Here is an 18,789-nt window from a genome sequence, read left to right as displayed (position 1 = left end):
CCCTCATGATTTTATAAACCTCTATAAGGTCACCCCTCAACCTCCTACACTCCAGTGAAAAATGTCTCTGACCAGAAAAATGTCCCAGCCTATCTAGCCTCTCCTCGTAAGTTAAATCCTCCTTTCCTGGCAACATCTTGGTCAATCAGTTTTGAGCCCTCTCCAGTTTATAATGTCCTTCCTGTAGCAGGATGATCAGAACTGCACACAGTACTCCAGAAAAGGCCCCCTCTACATTCTGTACAACCTCAACATAACATCCCAACTCCGATACTCAAAGGTGTGAGCAATGAAGGCAAGCGTGCTAAATGCTTTCTTAACCAGCCTGTTTACATGTGACGCAAGCTTCAAAGAATTACGTACCTGAACCCCTCGGTCTCTCTTTTCTACAACACTACTTTTAATTGTATACAATTAATGGGAGACTTCAGATTAGATGGGATATCAGCAGAGCAAAGTGAGATCTCTATCCTATCATCTCAAGTGTTAACAAATACAATGATTTATTGAAGCCACGACATCATTTCTTTTGTGGGACATAAATTGGTCGCATCATGCTAACCAGGAGTATCTTTAATTGTTTTTCTGTCAGCTGTTCTTCAGCTAAGCTCGTAATTATTTTTAATCATTCTGGTCAGAGACGATATGACACACCTCCATGACAGGTGGGACTTGCAGTCAACAAGTTGTTTGTAATTCCATAAGCTTCAAGTTTAACTCTACGAGAGACTTCGTAAACCCCACAGACATTTCCCACAATTCTCAAAACTCAAACAGGTTCATCAGCCTTTTACAAATTTATCCTGGCTTTCTCTGGTCAGCTGAAAAATTTCAAGGTGCTCAGTCACTCCATCCTTATAGATCTTTGCAATTTCTCAACAATAGACATGAGTCTATCAAATTTATAAGTCCCTGGGTTCTCTCTCTCACCTTTCTTAAGTAGCAAAAGAAAGAAATGAGTCCTGAATGTTGATAATTTTGGGAGATTATCTCTAGGACATCAGAAATGTTTTTTAGCTCCTCTATTTATCATCATGGGACAGAAGCCATTTCACTGTAAGAATTTGTCACTGTTTGATGACATTACCTTTACTTTTGGTGAGACCCTGTCCCTGATTCAATACTGGGTTCGTTGGGATGTCATCACTGCTATCTTATTCCATTTACAATAAATTTTCTATCTTGCAAAAGCACACAGGTCCAACAGTGGCAAGAGTGACGCTTTGAGTCAGTGGGTTGTAAGCTTTGTTGAACTTATAGATACAGTCACTGAGTCATACAGCCTGGAAACAGACCCTTTAGTTCAACAAGTCCATGTCAAACATAATCCCAAACTAAACTAGTCCCACCTGCCTGCTCTGGCCCATTTCCCTCCAAACCTTCCCTATTCATGTACTTATTCAAACGTCTTTTAAATGTTGTAATTGTACCCACATCCACCGCTTCCTCAGGAAGTTCATCACACGTGCGAATCACCCTCTGCGTAAAAAAATTGCCCTCATGTCTTTTTTAAATCTCTCTCCTCTCAGTTTGAAAATGTGCCCTCTAGTCTTGAAACCCCCATCCTAGGGGAAAAGTCTGCGACCATTAACCCTATCTATACCCCTCATGATTTATAAGCTTCTTATCTAGTGAGACTTAGAGTAGCATGCATTGGCCAAAGATTTTGGTTCAGAAGTCAACATCTTTTAATCAATTTACATGGTAAAAAGCTGCATTTTCTAGTTTCATTCCAGGATTGTGGATGCCCCAGACAAAGACAACAATAATTATCCATTCCTAGTTTCCCTTAATACGATGATAGCGAAACTTCTCCAGGACCTGATGAAGTCATGTTGTAAATGGTACTCCTATAGTTGTGTGTTTCCTGGTTCATGCTTCATGTGTGGCAGTATGACGTTTAGTTTTAGGAACTAAAATTTAACAATAGGAAATGGAATAAATACATTTACAGCACTTTGAGTTCTCATTTCACATAAACGGTTGGAGTCATAAAGCTTTAAGAGGTTAACAACTGGTTTGATAAAGTAATTAAAATGCTGGTTTTTAGTGACTGTCAGAACAGTTCAGAAGGTTACATCTGTTTGTTTAATAGAATCAGAATAGACTAAACTTTAAAAAATAGCAGGTGGGCTTACTTAGTTGGACACTTGGTATCTGCAAGGCTTACAGCATTGGAAGTCCAGAGGAATTCGGGGCTAAGTCAGCTTAAAGGCATTAGTAAAGGACAGTGTACGCTCAGGACAGTGTGTTTGCTGGGAGACTTTTGTTGCAGTTCGAGGGTGAGAGAATGTTGATGCAGTCAAAATGGTGCTGCCAGCAGACTCCAGTGAAGGTTTAGCAGCGGTGACAGGGAAAGGTGTCTCCGTGCTGTGTCAAAAGGGCTAAAAAGCAGCCCTCAGAGCCACTGGTAGTTCACCACAGCTGAGAACGAGGTGAAGGAAGCAGATCTGTCATTAAAATGTCCGTAACGTGACCAATCACAATTTATCTGTACACTCAAATTTTCTTGAGATTGTAAGAACTGCCAATGCTGCAGTCAGAGATAACACAGTGTAGAGCTGGAGGAACACAGCAGGCCAGGCAGCATCAGAGGAGCAAGAAAGCTGATGTTTCGGGTCGGGACCCTTTTCCTGTTCCTCTGATGCTGCCTGGCCTGCTGTGTTCATCCAGCTCCACACTGTGTTATCTCAAATTTACCTGATATTTCTCCTGAATATTGTATATACAGTAATGTATATAGTTCAGAATCATTACCTGACCTGTTCAGAATACTTCATACTCATTATTGCTTATGTTCAAGCTTGTATAATGAAGATTTTTTTGGGATTTTGATTCAATCCTGGAAACCTGCCAATTAATATTATATCCTTGGGCCTGCCATGCATTCTATTCTTTAAATTAGAACAAAAATCCATTTATCTAGTAATCTCATAATTGGATCATAACAGAGTGCTGGAACGCAGTAATTTCCAGGATTTCATTCCAGTGATTATAAAGGAACAGTCATATTTGCCTCAGTCAGGTGGTGCGTCCATCCAGTTGCCAGTTTTCACATCCAGCCTCTGAGCCTGATGTTCTGCATGTCAGAGGTAAAGGTTTACCACAGGAGCTTTGGCAAGTTTCTGCAATGCTTCCTGTAGCTATTATGCAGCCGTGATACACTGGTGATGGAAAGCGGGCGTGTTTAAATTGGTAGATGGGATGTCAAACAAAGTGCTGGAGAAACTCAGCAAATCTGGTAGCATTGTGGAGACAGAAACAGAGTTAAAGTTTCGAGTCTGAAGCAACTTCTTCAGAACAGCCTGCTTTGTGCTGGACATATTTAGAACAAATTGATTTTCATATTTAAAATATCTACAATGCCTATAGTAATTTTATTTGTTTTTATGGACAGAACTACGTCTGAACTAAAAAATTTGCAAAGATATATTTCAAATAAGGTACTATATATTATAAATATTTTTCCAGCACATCATATCCTGGATTATCTAGGAAGAAAGTCATTCTTGTTTGCTCATGCGAGCTTTCTTTACAAATGTTTTGTTTTAAATGTGCCGCTGTGAACCATGCTTTCATGTACACTGCCTGCAATACACCTAACGGAAGGTTAGTTATGACTGCAAATTAAGAGAAACGTTTTGTTTCACTCCACTTTCAGTATAGCTGGTTATTTTCATATGTTATGAGCTCTTTTTGAAGGCTGGACAAAGAGAAAATGTTGCGCCTAAATGAATGTTGTCGCCTCTTTGGAATTATGAAAATGTTGTACTTTGGTTTCTGGTATTTTGGTGAAGTTTGAAAGGGGGAGGTGCAATGAGACCCGGGTGTCCTTGTACACCAGTCACTGAAAGTAGTGTAGGTGCAGCAGGTAGCGAGGAAGGTAAATGGTACTCCTGTCATACAGCGAGAAGTTTTGAGCACAGGAGCGGGATCGTCTTGCTGCAATTGTACAGGGCTTCAGTGAGACAACACCTACAGTTTTGGGGTCCTTACCTGAAGTGTCCTTGCTGAGATGGCAGGACTGATGTACAAAGACAGGCTGGATTGGTCAGAATCATTGAATCCCTACAGTATGGAAGCAGGCCATTCAGCCCATCAAGTCAATACTGACCTTCCTTATAGTATCTCAAGCAGACCCACCCGCCCCCAACCTATCTCTGTATTTCCCATGTCTAACCCACCCAGCCTGCACATCCCTGAACACTATGGGCAATTTAGCATTCACCTATAACCTGCACATCTTTGGACTGTGGGAGGAAACCAGAGCACCCGGAGGAAACCCACGCAGACACAGGGAGAATGTATAAACTCCACACAGACAGTTGCCTCAGGTTGGAACCAAACCCGGGTCCCTGGCGCTGTGAGGCAGCAGTGCTAATCATTGAATCATGATACCATGGTTAGGATAATGTTCACTGGGAGCTTTGAAGAAAAAAGGGGGATCTCATAGAAACCTATAAAATTCCAATAGGACTAGACAGGGTAAATGGAGGAAGGGTGTTCTCAGTGACCAGGGAGGACAGAACCAGGGGGTCACTTTTGAAGAAGATAGGGTCAGCCATTCACGACTGAGAGGGAGAAATATCTTCACCTATTGAGTTTGTAGCCTATGGAATTCTCTGTCCAAGACAATTGTTTTCAAGAAGGAGTTAGATACAGATCCTAGGGCTTAAGGGATCAAAGGGTATGGGGAGAAAGTGGGAACAGGTTACACAGTTGGATAACCAGTCACAATCATAGTGAATGGAGAAGCAGCCTCAGAGGGCCGAATGGACTACTCCTGGTCCTATTTTCCATTTAATGGGGAGGTGTGGAGGAAACAAGGCAGAGAGAGATTGTAGGGTTTGCAGGAGGAGACTTCAGGTTGGCATTGCTTCACAACGATTAAGTTCAGATTGTGAGAGTCGGAACAAAGAGACCTGGAAGTGCAGGTTCATAGTTCCTTGAACGTGGAGTCGCAGGTAGATAGGATAGTGAAGAAGGCATTTGGTACTCCTGCCTTTATTGGTCAGTGCATTGCGTATAGGAGTTGGGAGGTCATGTTGTGGCCGTACAGGACATTGGTTAGGCCACTTTTGGAATACGACATTCAATTCTGATCTCCCTGCTATAGGAAAGACGTTGTGAGACTTGAGAAAAGATTTACAAGATGTTTCCAGAGTTGGAGGGTTGGAGCTATGGGAAGAGGCTGAATAGGCTGGGGCTACTTTTCCTGGAGCACTGGAGGCTCAGGGGTGATCTTATAGAATTTTATAAAATCATGAGGGGCATAATTAGGATGAATAGTCAAGGCCTTTCGCTAGGGTAGGACAGCCAAAACTCGAGGGCATAGGTCTAAGGTGAGAGGGAAACATTTAAAAGGGACATAAGAGGTAACTTTTTCACACAGAGAGTGGTGCATGTAGAGAATGAGCTGCCAGAGGACGTGGTAGGAACGGCTACAACTATAACATTTAAAAGGCATCTGGACGAGTATCCGAATAAGAAGGGTTTCGAGTGATATGGGCCAAATGCTGGTAAATGGGGCGAGATTAGTTTAGGACATCCGGCAGGCATGAATGAGTTGGACTGAAGGATCTGTTTCCATGCTGTACAACCCTAATAAACTGAAGTTCAGTTTGTGGTGAGGGGTCACTGAGTGATCGCACCCTGACCCTCCTAGCCCACAAGCAGTGCTGAAAAGACTGCTGAATCCCTGCGGTGGCTACATCAATCCAGTTTGTGAGGCACCCCCGCAGGCCATGTGCGGTGCCACCAATGTGCTCGCTGCAAGGGGTCGGAACTGTACTAGGGAAAATATAATCAATGAGAAAGACTGCTAACTGGACCAAATGAGCAGTATTGTCATATGAAGAGCTGGGTTAACCTTAACCCATAGAGCTGTTGAAATACAATACTGGTTGAGTGCAATTAAAAAACCTGAAGCTAACCCAGACATTTTCCACATGAATGGAACTAGAAAGCTCTATTAGCTCCTCTGACTAATTTATCAATTAAACAACGGCATTCAAAATGCAAAAAACGGGACAAAATTACAGGGATGGTTTTGCATGCTAGTAAATGCTCCTGTACCTTGTACATCTAATTGCATACGGTCCCACTATACCAGTGGGATCTTAAGCTAAAAGTCAGTTGTTTGTTCAGTTGAAGAGAGGCAATCTTAAGGAGAATGACTATCATTGCCAACCCCACTGTAAAAATGCAACACAACTCAGTAATGTCACAGGTAAATAATGGGTGGCACGATGGCTCAGTGGTTAGCTCTGCTGCCTCACAGCATCAGGGAGGCAGGTCCAATTCCACCCTTGGGCAACTGTCTGTGTAGAGTTTGCACGTTCTCCCCGTGTCTGCATGGGTTTCCTCCCACAGTCCAAAGATGTGTAGGCTAGGTGGATTGGCCATGCTAAATTGCCCATAGTGTTCAGGGATGTGCAGACTAGGTGGGTTATTGGGGGATGGGTCTGAGTGGGATGCTCTGAGGGTCAGTGTGGACTTGTTGGGCCAAAGGGCCTGTTTCCACACTGTAGGGATTCTCTGAATCCACAGCATCAAAGGAGTGAATAGAGGCATGCTCTCTGGGTGGTTATTGATAACTTTTTTTTTCCATCACAAACTCTGCGCTGCCCAACAGACTGCTCAGTCACAATGAATCAGTGATACAAGTGAAGTAGGGAAAACAGAAGCACTAAAGATCATACAAAGTCAAGTCATTCAGCAGAGGGCAGAGAGTGGTGACTTTACTGAGAGAGCATTGAATTAAATCTCCAACAAGCTCCTTTCCAGACAGAGGTCACCACTTTCTACTGAACATGTTCGGGGAATTCAATCTGAAATGGCCCACTCTAATCCCTTTATACGATTTCCTTCCTATCCACATTTAATTACAGAAAGGAGATTAGTCAGCTCCATTCCCTCGAGAGTGCAGACATTAAACAACCTCTGAAATTTAAAAAAAACACAGGGAAGAAAGGGTTTTTGTTGACCTGACCAGAGGCGATCAATAGCAGGCAGGACCAGATCGATTGCAAACAGCCAGCAGACTGTAGAGCAGCAATAAAACTTCTACCTAATCAAGTAAATTAGGCTGCACTAACATTAATGTTTTCAAATCCAAGGACGAAGCCGAGCAGCCTGTGAATCGTCATTGTTCCTTCATCTCACATGACATTTCTATCTTATTTATTGCCAATGCACATTTTCTTTTTGTCAAACGCAATACATTCAAATCCCACTTCTTTTAGCCAGGAAGGCTCTTGTCCCATAACTGTCTGTTGATCTGCCAATTAATGTAACAATAGGGAAACAGGCAATGGGCCATTCAGTTCCTTGAATCTATTCATAGAATCAACAGTGTGGAAGCAGGCCATTTGGCCCACTGAGTCCACACTAACCCTCTGTAGAGCATCGCACCCAGACCCACCCCTGACCCTATCCCTGCACTTCCCACCCCAGGCACTATGGGGCAATTTAGCACGGCCAATCCACCTAACCTGCACATCTTTGGACTGTGGGAGGGAACCGGAGCACCCAGAGGACAAAAGCAGAATGTGCGAACTCCACACAGGTATTTGCCCGAGGCTGGAATCGAACCCGGGTTCCTGTGAGGCAGCAGTGCTAGCCACTGAGCCCCCGTGCCACCTAGAGGAAGTGCTTCAGCTCTGTTTGGAGACGAGCCCAAACCATAACAGTAAACATTGAGCATTCAGCATACAGAGGCACTCCTGCACATACACATTATTGACTATAATTAGAATTAAAGAACTCTACAGTACAGAGAGCCATTCAGCTCTTACCACATGTGCTGTCTCCCTGAAATGGGTATTCATTTCCTCCAATTCTTTTGCTTCTTACGCTTGAATAGGATGTATAGTTATCTTTGAAAACTCTTTTGGATTCTGTCGTTACTCATATTTCTGCTTGAGCAACAGAAGAAGTTCTATTTTCATGCAAAATATGTTATAATAGACAGCAAGTGTTGGAGGTCCCTGAGCCAGAATATTGCACACAAAAACACACACTATCCTAGCTTGGAACTATGGTGTTGTTCCTTCAGCGTCGCTGGGTCAAAGTCTCAGCACTCCCTCCCTGTAACAGCACTGTGGATGTACCTAGACCTCATGGACAGCAATGTTTCTAGAAGGTGTCCCACCAAAACTTATTCCAAGTGAAAACAGGGAGGGAATAATTAACATACAGTAGTCTGCAATGCTCACAACTTATGAATGAATAGGAAGAGCATAAGGGCAATGTTGTCATTGAAAAGTTGCAAAATGCAAATACTCACAAAGTCCTTAGCTTTGGCATGTGGTTGAAACTGGTCAATGGGATGATGCTGATGTTGTTATTGTTGAGTGTGCTGAAAGACAAAGGAACACATTCAGATTGAACTTGAGTCAATCTTACTGAATAGAAGGAGAAAAAAAAAGTACAGTTAAAACAGATATCTGGGCAAAGGGTGATCCTCCCTTTATTAAAGGTTGCTATCACCATTCATCTACTTTCCTTTGCCATGTTATGTCAAGAAACCCAAAAACTGCCAAGTTATTGAGCACCAATCTATGTGTTTCCACATAAGAGTGCTAAACAGTGAAACAGCATGCCCATCCATTACTGTATCACTGTAAAGAAGTGAGTATTCCCTGTCCTGCGCCTTAAATCCACTTCTCAGCTGATAAAGTTTGACTCCTTTGTTGGTCAAGAATGTATCGAGCTCTGCCTTAAGAATACTGAATAACCCCGCCTCCACCTGGGGAATAGAGTTCCAAAGACTCATGTCCTCCTGCCAGAAATAATCTGTTAATTTTCATCTTAAATAGGATGCCCCTCACTTTTAAGATGTGTCTTTGATGTCTCAACTCTCCCACAAGGGAAAACACACTTTCAGAACCCACCTTGTCAATTCCCTCAGATCTTGTACATTTCACTAAAATTGCCTCTCATTCTTCGAAACTTCAGCTGGTTCTAAACCCATCCAACCTTCCCTTATGAAGTAACAACCACTCTATCCCAAATCACAGCAAAGTGAATTTTCTCTGAACTACTAATGATACCCTTTCTTAAATAAGCAAATCAAAACTGTACACAGAATTCCAGATGTGTTCAAAAATAATTATCACAGACCTTTCCTACTTCCATTCTTATCATTCTTGCAATAAATAACATTCTATTTGCCTTCCGAACCATCGATGTACCTGATACTAACTTATTATGATTCATGAACCAGGATACTCAGATCCCTCTGCACAGCAGTGTTCTGTAGCTGAAATAATATACTGCTTTTCTATTCTTTTTGCGAAAGTATGCAAGTTCACAATGCCCACATTATATTCCATTGGCCAATTCTTTATTCCCCTTCCTTTAACCTATCCATTTTTGAGATTTCTTATGCCTTTTTCAGAACTTATTGCATATCTATCTTCGTGTTATCATCCAACATTAACTAGTCATTTGGTCCTCTCATTTATACACATACTGTAAATATTTGAGGCCTGAACACTGATCCCTGTGGCACACCACTCAACAGAGAGAGCCATAAAGTCATACAGCACGGAAACAGACCCTTCGGTCCAACCAGTCCATGCCGATCATAATCCCAAACTAAACTAGTCCCTCCTGCCTGCTCCTGGCCCATATCCCTCCAAATCTTACCTATTCATGTACTTATCCAAATGTCTTTTGAATGTTGTAACTGTACCCACATCAACCACTTCCTCAGGAAGTTCATTCCACACATGAACCACTCTCTGTACAAAATATTTGTCCCTCATGTCTTTTTAAAAATCTTTCTCCTCTCATTTTACAAAAATGTGCCCCCTAGTCTTGAAATCTCCGATCCTACGGAAAAGACAAATACCATTCACTCTACCTGTACTCCTCATTATTTTATAAACTTCTATAAGGTCGCCTTTCAACCTCCTACGCTCCAGTCCCAGCCTTTCCTTACAACTCAAACCTTCAATACCCAGCAACATCCTGGAAAATCTCTTCTGAACCCTCTCCAGCATCTTGCCAACTTGATTCATTTATACCTACTCTCTATTTTCTGTTAGCTAACCAATTGTCTACCCATGCCGATATGTTATCCCTTACACCATCAGCTCTTATTTTGCATAGCAACCTTTGATGCAGCATCTTGTCTAATGAGTTTTCAAAATCTAATTGCAACGCACTCACAGGATTCCTCTTATCAGATTTCTATGACTAAGTAAAAACATGGATAAATAAGCAAAATGTGACTTCCTTTTGCAGAACCAGCTTGAGTCCGACTGCATTGAGATTTTCTAAGTGCCCCACTATAACTTCCTTAATGTTTTTCCCATTTGTTTGTGGGATGTGGGCATCGCTGGCTGGCCAGCATTTATTGCCCGTCCCTAGTTGTCCTTGAGAACCTTCGTGATGAGCTGCCTTCGTGAACTGCTGCAGTCCATGTGCTGTGGGTTGACCCACAATGCCCTGAGGGAGGGAATTCCAGGATTTTGACCCAGTGACAGTGAAGGAATGGTGAAATATTTCCAAGTCAGGATGGTGAGTGTCTTGGAGGGGAACAAGGAGGTGGTGGTGTTCCCATGTATCTGCTGCCATTGACCTTCTAGATAGAAGTGGTTGTGAGTTTGGAAGGTGCTGTCTGAGGATCTTTGGTGAATTTCTGCAGTGTATCTTGAAGATAGTACACACTGCAGCTACTGAGCGTCGGTGGTGGAGGGAGGGGACGTTTGTGGATGTGGTGCCAATCAAGCGGACTGCTTTATCCTGAATGGTGTCAAGCTTCTTGAGTGTTGTTGGAGCTGCGGTCATCCAGGCAAGTGGGGAGCATTCCATCACACTCCTGACTTGTGCCTTGTCGATGGTGGACAGGCTTTGGGGAGTCAGGAGGGGAGTTACTCGCCACAGTATTTCTAGCTTCTGGCCTGCTCTTGTAACCACTGTGTTAATGTGGTGAGTCTAGTTGAGTTTCTGGTCACTGATAACGCCCAGGATGTTGATAATGGGAGATTCAGTGGTAACATGTCAAGGGACGGTGGTTAGATTGTCTCTTATTGTTGATGGTCATCGTCTGGCATTTGTGTGGCATGAATGTCACTTGCCACTTGTCAGCCCAAGCTGACAATAATAGAATCCTGTAGTTTTCCTTTGATGATCTTAACATAAATAGCCAGTAATTTCCTGCTTTCTGTCTCCTTCCTTTCTGGAATAGAGGAGTTGCATTCATCATTTTTTTTAATTGGATAGGGCAATTTCAGGACTTAAGCAATTCTATAAAATTAAAATCAATATATCTTCTATGTCAGCAACCAATTCTTTTAAGACCCTGGATTCAAGTCCACTAGGACCAGGAGACCTGTCAAACTTTAGCTCTGATTGTGTTGGATCTAATCTGATTTGCAAAAGCTATGTCTTTGCTGGATCAAATCCAGACTCACTAGCTGCAGCATGTGGAGTAGCTTAATTTTCACTAAATGCAATGCCTCCTTCTGAAACAAATAATGCACTTTTTACTGCCTCAAATACAGCATCACCAACTCCACCAAATTAAGCACTTCCTACACCACTAAATGCAGTGTGCCCAGCCGCACCAAAGGCTGTGTCACCTGTTACACTATAGGACGCATCTCCTAATGCATCAACTTTGGCAAAGACTGCTCTGAATGCAGTAACTTGTACAGAAACAATTAAAACACCTCCCACCAAATACAGCCCCCTTCTGCACCAATTGCTCTTCCTATTGCACCAAATAGAACACCCACTACAGCACCTTCTCCCACATCAAATATAACATGTTCCACTGCTCCACACACTGCATCACTTTCAGGTTAAAAGCACCTGCTCCCGCAACAGTCGCAGGAATGTGTACTGCAATAAATAGCACGTCTCATTCTGCCCAAAATACAGATTGTCCTACTGGACCAAACATATGTATATTTCTGCACAAAATGCAGTGTCTCCTCCCGCACAAAATGCAGTCTACCACGCTGCAGAAAATACAGCATCTCCTATTGCACCAAACACAAAAACCCACAATACTGCAACCCATATTACACTGTATGCAGAAATACACAGTGCAACCAACGCAGCATTTCCTACTCCACTGAAGGCAGCATCTCCTTCTGAACCAAACAAAACACCCTTTAATAGCACTAATGCAGCATCTCCTATTGCACCTTTGTCATAGGATGTGCATGCTTCTGGTAACTCCATGACGTTTTAGGCTACTTCAGGGGGCAGCCAGATTGCCATGGCACATGACCAAGCAAGGACAACAGGATTTCTTCTCTGAAGTTGCTGAGAAATTTTTCTACGACAATCAATAATGAAATTCATGGTCACTATTCCTGAGATGAGCTTTCAACCACAGATGTATTTATCAGGAACATTCCCCTCACCAACCAGGGAAACATCTTACCTGTTCCTATCCTGTCAGTATTGTGTAGGTTGCAATGTAATTCAGTTTAAATGCACCAGCTATTTTGATGGGATCTGACTCTGTGCCACAGAGCACTAGCTGGGACCTGCGCAGGGATATTACCACAGTGCCACCATCTGCTATTGCATCTGGTATATAAACTGCTGCTACACCAAATGCAACATCTCCTCCTGCGCTATTACACCAGGTGCAGAGTTTCTTCCTGCACCAAATGGAATTTAAAAGCATCAGCAGAATTTGAACCTGTGTCTCTTTTTCCTCTTTATTCATTCACGGGATGAGGGCATCACTGGCCAGGCAGCATTTATTGGCTATGGCTAATTGCCCAGAGGGCCGTTAAGAGCCAATCACATTGCTGTGGGTCTGGAGTCACATGTAGGCCAGACCAGGTAAGGATGGCAGTTTCCCTCCCTAAAGGGGATTAACGAATCAGGTGGGTTTTTCCTGACAACTGACAATGGATTCACGGTCATCATTAGATTCGTAATTCCAGATACTTATTGAATTCAAATTCCACCATTTGCCATGGCAGGATTTGGAGCTGGGTCCCCAGAACATTATCTGGGTCTCTGGATTAACAGTCCAGCGATAATATCACTAGGGGATCGATGTCTCAGAAGCATTCACCAGGACATGAAGATTTCTAGACCAGTGACATTACCACTGGGTCACCGTTTCCTCATAATGCACCAAATACAGCACCAGTGCACCCAATATAGTATCTCCAAATGTATCAAATACAGCGTCTGTCATTACAAAATATACAGAACCTCCTCCTACACCCATAATGAATATATCTTTGTATGTTTCTGTATTTGATACCGGACACTACGATATTTTGGGAAGCAGCTGATGCTGCATTTATGCAACAGGAGATGCAGTAAGGGCTGTATTTTGTGCAGGAGAAGTTCCTCAATTTACTCCTGTCGGAGGCACTGTATTTGGTGCAGGAGATGGTACTGCATTTGATGAATCTCTTGCTGATCAGAATACTGCTGAGTCCCTACTGTACCACGTACATCACCTTCTACTGCACAAAACGCTGCTTCGTCAACAGCACCATTTGAAACACCTTCAATTACAACAATGTATTAATTCAGATTGCATCAAATGCAGCATCTCCTACTGCACCAAATAGATGCACTCTGACTGCAACAAATGCAGTCTCCTATTTAGCAAATGCAGCACCTGCTATTTTATCATGTGCAGCTACTGCACAATGTAAGACATCTGCTACTGTACCCAATGCAGCAGTCCCCACTGCACCCAATGCAGCATTACACACTGCACCCAATGCAGCATTACACACTGTACCCAATGCAGCATTCCCCACTGCACCCAATGCAGCATTCCCCACTGCACCCAATGCAGCATTACACACTGCACTCAATGCAGCATTACACACTGCACCCAATGCAACATTACACACTGCGCCCAATGCAGCATTCCCCACTGCACCCAATGCAGCATTACCCACAGCACCCAATGCAGCATTACACACTGCTCCCAACACAGTGGCTCCTGCTGATCTAAATAATGTATATCCTCTTGGTCCAATTGCAGTGACTCCTACTGCACTAAATGCTCAGAGGTATAGATAGAGTGGACAGCCAGAGACTTTTTCCTAGGGTGGAGGTAGCTATTACAAGGAGGCATAGGGGAGACGTCAGAGGTAGGTTCTTTTTTCAGAGAGTGGTTGGGGCGTGGAATGCATTGCGGGAGAGGGTAGTGGAGTCGGACTCATTAGGGGCATTTAAGCAGCTATTAGATAGGCATATGGATGATAGTAAAAGGTAGGGGTGGAGGTTAGACATTAGGTTGAGGGTAAAAGTTTGGCACAACATCGTGGGCCGAAGGGCCTGTACTGTGCTCTACTGTTCTATGTTCTAAGTTCTAAATACAGTACCTCCTGCTGCTCCAAACACAAGGCTCATCCTTCACCGAGTGGAGCAATTCCTTCTCCTCCACAGACAGCAATTTCCACTTCAGCAAATGTAACACTCTCAGACGTAGCGGCTCCAACTGCAAAAATAAAGACCCACCTCTTGCACCAAACAGTATTTCTTTCTGCACCACGTACTTTATTCACCACTGCACCGAATGCAGCACCTCCCACTGCACCGAATGCAGCACCTCCCACTGCACCGAATGCAGCATCTCCCACTGCACCGAATGCAGCACCTCCCGCTGCATCGAATGCTGCACCTCCCACTGCACCGAATGCAGCACCTCCCACTGCACCCAGTGCAGCACCTCCCACTGCACCGAATGCAGCACCTCCCACTGCACCGAATGCAGCACCTCCCACTGCACCGAATGCAGCACCTCCCACTGCACCCAGTGCAGCACCTCCCACTGCACCGAATGCAGCATCTCCCACTGCATCGAATGCTGCACCTCCCACTGCACCGAATGCAGCACCTCCCGCTGCACCGAATGCAGCATCTCCCACTGCACCTGCCTTTAGACTGAATGCACTGCCCATCAGCGCAGCAACTGCCTCTGCATCAAATGCACAATCACCATACTCCAAGCACAATAATACCCACACCAACAAATGTAGCACCACACAATGTTGCAAGAACAGCATCTCCCGCTGCACCAAATGCAGTGCCTCCTTTCACACCAATGCCTCCTTTCACACCCAATGCAGCATCTCCTGCTGGACTCAATGCAATGCCTCCTATTGTAACAAATGCTGCACCTCCAAATGCACAAAAAGCAGCACGTCCTATTACATCAAATGCAGCTTCTGTTACTGTACAAAATCCTTCTACAGTACCAAATGCTATGCCTACTAATGAACCAAACACCTTATGCTGCACCAAATGCAGCATTTCCCAAAGCAGTATCTGCTATTGCACCAAATGCAGCTCCAACTGTGTCAAATGCATAAGGAGTTTGTCCTACTGCATCCAATACAGTATCTTCCACTGCATCCAATGCAGTGTCTACTACTGCACACAATACGTGACCTCAGACTGTACCAAAGGCATTTCCTACTGCACTGAATGCACACCTCCTTCTGCCCCTAATGTAGTGTCTCTCACTGCATCATTTACAACATTTCTCGCTGGAATAAATACAACTCCACCTTCTAATACACCAATTACAGTGCCTCTTCATATAATAAGTACAAGACCTGCTATTGCAACTTCCTAGCCATTATTTGACTGATGAATGGACTCTTAACTTCATATAATGCTGATCTTGCTAATGTTGAACTTGCCTAGTGCATGCGCTGTGCAACATAACTTGTATGTCTCTGTCTAAAATTTTTTGTTCACCCCATGATCTGTATATCTTTACTTACTGTGATCTGCCTGAACTGCTCATAAACAAAGCTTTGCACTGTACTCATGTACACGTGACAATAAATAAATCAAATAAATACAGTACGTGCCACAGCAGCACGTACTATATCTCCTCTCACACCAAATGTGGCATCTCCTAGTGAATTAAATGCAGCATTTCATTGAATCATAGAGTAGAGCCCATCCAGTCTGTATCACCAAATACATACACACATACTATGACCTACACTCATTCCACTTCTGCATTGCTTCTCCTACTGAACCCAATGTATCAAATACAAGGCCACCTACTGCACTATGAATATTCTCTTCTAATGCAGCAAACACAAACATCTTTACTGCACCAAATAAAGCAATTCCTACTGCAGTTAATATTGTATCACCTGCTGCATTAAAATATAAATACATTGCAAGCCATACAACTGTGCCAAATGCAGCATTACTTGCTGTGCCACATGCATCAATTCCTAATGTAAAAATACAATGCACCATAATACACCAATAAACATGGCTTTTACTAGACCAAATCCGCACCTCATACTCACCAAATATAGCATTTCTTAATGCATCATCTACATTTCCCATTGCGGCAAAAACAGTACTGTCTAATGGACTAAAGAGAGGGCCTGCTTTTAGTACAGATGCTGTTTCTAATTCTGTATCAAATGCTGTCTCTCTCACTGCACCAAATGCCCTGTCCCCCACTGCAACAAATGTCACATCATCTACTGTAGCATGTACAGCTTCTCCTCTGCACAAAATCCTTCGTTCCCCACTGCACCAAATGCAGTGCCTCCTACTGCCCTGCACAGAACCTCATCCTGCACCAAATGCAGTGTTTCCTGCTCCAGCAAGTACAGTCACCTCTAATGCACCAATTAACTTATTCTTTACTGCATCCAGATACAGGATCTCCCAATGCATCAAATGCTGCATTTCACACAGCACCAAATGCCATGTCTCCTGCTGCACCAAACTGAGCACCTCTGACTGCACCAAAAGCCGTGGTCCCCACTGCATCAAATACAGCAATGCCCACTGTACCAAATACAACACCTCCTATTGCATCAGCCATTGTATCAACTGCTATAATGCAAAACCTGCAGTTGGACCTGGTGGTACAGAATGCAATCTGCAACAGGATTGGTTCTGCTTTCTTACAGCGATGCGCAGTGTAAGATAAAATGCATCAAATTGTCCCCAAACATCAATGACTTCATTCTTCAGCATTTTGCTCACATTAAATGATTCATTTCATGTCTAAATAACAGATACTTGAACAATGTTCCAGAGCACATCTGCTCTGAGCAGAACTGGAAGTGCGAACACAATCACAGGGAATTGAAAAAGGTAGCTGGTGTTCAGAGTCACACAATTTCATCTGAAATTGGCTGGCGACGTCGCTCAGGATAATGTTTCCTCTTGCCTCCCACAGTCAACTGACTGATTCATCAAATATCAGCACAGTTTGATGCATGTAATCTCCATTGTGTCCATGGAGGCATGTAATTGCTTTAACACAATGATATTACAGTTGGCATGCAAAAACCAATTACAGACATTAGGAATCTCCTGACTACATATCCACTTCGAATAACTTGCAGGAAGATTACCACAGTTCAGGGTTAACAGACTATTTAATGCAATCCTGTCTCCCTGTACATTCGAAGACAATTTTACAATTCTAATCATTCCTCTGTTCCTGACTGCTGGTGTGCTTGAAATGCGATATACTTGTTATATGTGAAACTGCTCTCTGAATTCAAGAAGCCAATATTGAAAGGTGAGGCACCTCATCAATAGATGCTTTCAAAGCAATCCATTCAAAGATTCAATTACATACCTCTGGAGCAGGTGGGATGTGAACCCTGGGCTGCTTGGATTCAAGAGATGGGGACACTACCATTGTACCGCAAGAGCCCTTCTTGTCAGAATGCTGTCTTCAAGAGAGTTTAAGAGTTTCCTTCACTCTGGGCCTCATGACCTCATCAAACCTAGTTTAAGATTCAGTGCAGGATCTAGCATTGCAGAGAGGTCTTCTCTTCCATTGCATGCACCCCAACACGAAAAAGACCATCTGTGTGTCACAAGATAGTTTCAAAATCACTACTTCAACATTCACTTCAAACGTTGTGCTCTCCTAGATCTTTATATGGGAAGGCCAGCTGGGCTTATCCGATGATTTGACACTCTGAGAAGCTTCCTCTGAGCAACAGAATATGTTACCTGTCCTCTTCAGAACGAAAGAGGAGAAATACAAAGAAGTTAGTGTTGAAAGAGTTATGAGGAACAGCCGTGACCTGTGGGAGGCCACGATACACTGTTTTATCTTTCCCAGATGCTGAATAGATGCAATGTAAGAGCAGACATTTATACTGAATATCCCTTCATGTGCCACCACAAAGAAGCAGCATTCCTGCCCCATGTGTTGCTTTGACAGAAACTCCACACAAAATAATTGGTTCTAACCCAATCTAAGAAAAGACGCTGTGTTTTTCCCATTCACTTATGGGATGTGGGTGTCGCTGGCTGAGCCAACATTTGTTGCCCCTCCCTAATTGCCCAGAGCATAGTTAAAAGTCAACCACATGCTATAGGTCTGGAGTCACATATAGGCCAGACTGGGTGAGGATGGCAGTTTCCATCCCAAAAGGACATTGGTAATTCAGGCTTTCTTTGTTAACGCAATTAAAATTCTACCACCTGCCATAATGCAATACGAATCCGGGTCCTCAGAATATTACTCAATCTCGGGGTTAATGCTTTAGCAATAACACCGCCGGACCATCATCTCCCCAGGTGCAGTGCTGAGTTCGCTGGGCTGGTATTCAAGAGGTCCAGTGAGGGTAATCCTTGGGGACAGGGGTTATGTATCATGGCTTGGTACGGCTCTACCCAGGACCATAAGCAACTAGAGAGATGTGAATGCAGCCCAGGCCATCACATCAAGCCAACCTTCCATCCATTGACTCCATCTACCCTTCTTGCTGCCTCGGGAAGGCAGCCAACATCATCAAAGACCCCTGCCACCCCGTTATAATCTCTTTTAAC

General features: G+C 43.5%; 1 protein-coding gene across 1 annotated transcript in view; it reads right to left on the bottom strand.

Annotated features, from left to right (window-relative positions):
* LOC109911258 (slit homolog 3 protein-like) overlaps positions 1–18,789 on the bottom strand; it is a 614,108-nt gene that overhangs the window by 187,989 nt on the left and 407,330 nt on the right. Inside the window, exon 7 of the mRNA XM_048603610.1 lies at positions 8,288–8,359. Within this exon, the coding sequence (XP_048459567.1) occupies positions 8,288–8,359 (72 nt within the window). The remainder of the gene's footprint in view (positions 1–8,287; positions 8,360–18,789) is intronic.

This window comes from Rhincodon typus, chromosome 12, assembly GCF_021869965.1.
Source record: "Rhincodon typus isolate 14 chromosome 12, sRhiTyp1.1, whole genome shotgun sequence".
NCBI classification, from domain to species: Eukaryota; Metazoa; Chordata; class Chondrichthyes; order Orectolobiformes; family Rhincodontidae; genus Rhincodon; species Rhincodon typus.
The sequence above is the reverse complement of the archived record's forward strand: the minus strand, read 5'-3'. Positions and strand labels throughout refer to the sequence as shown.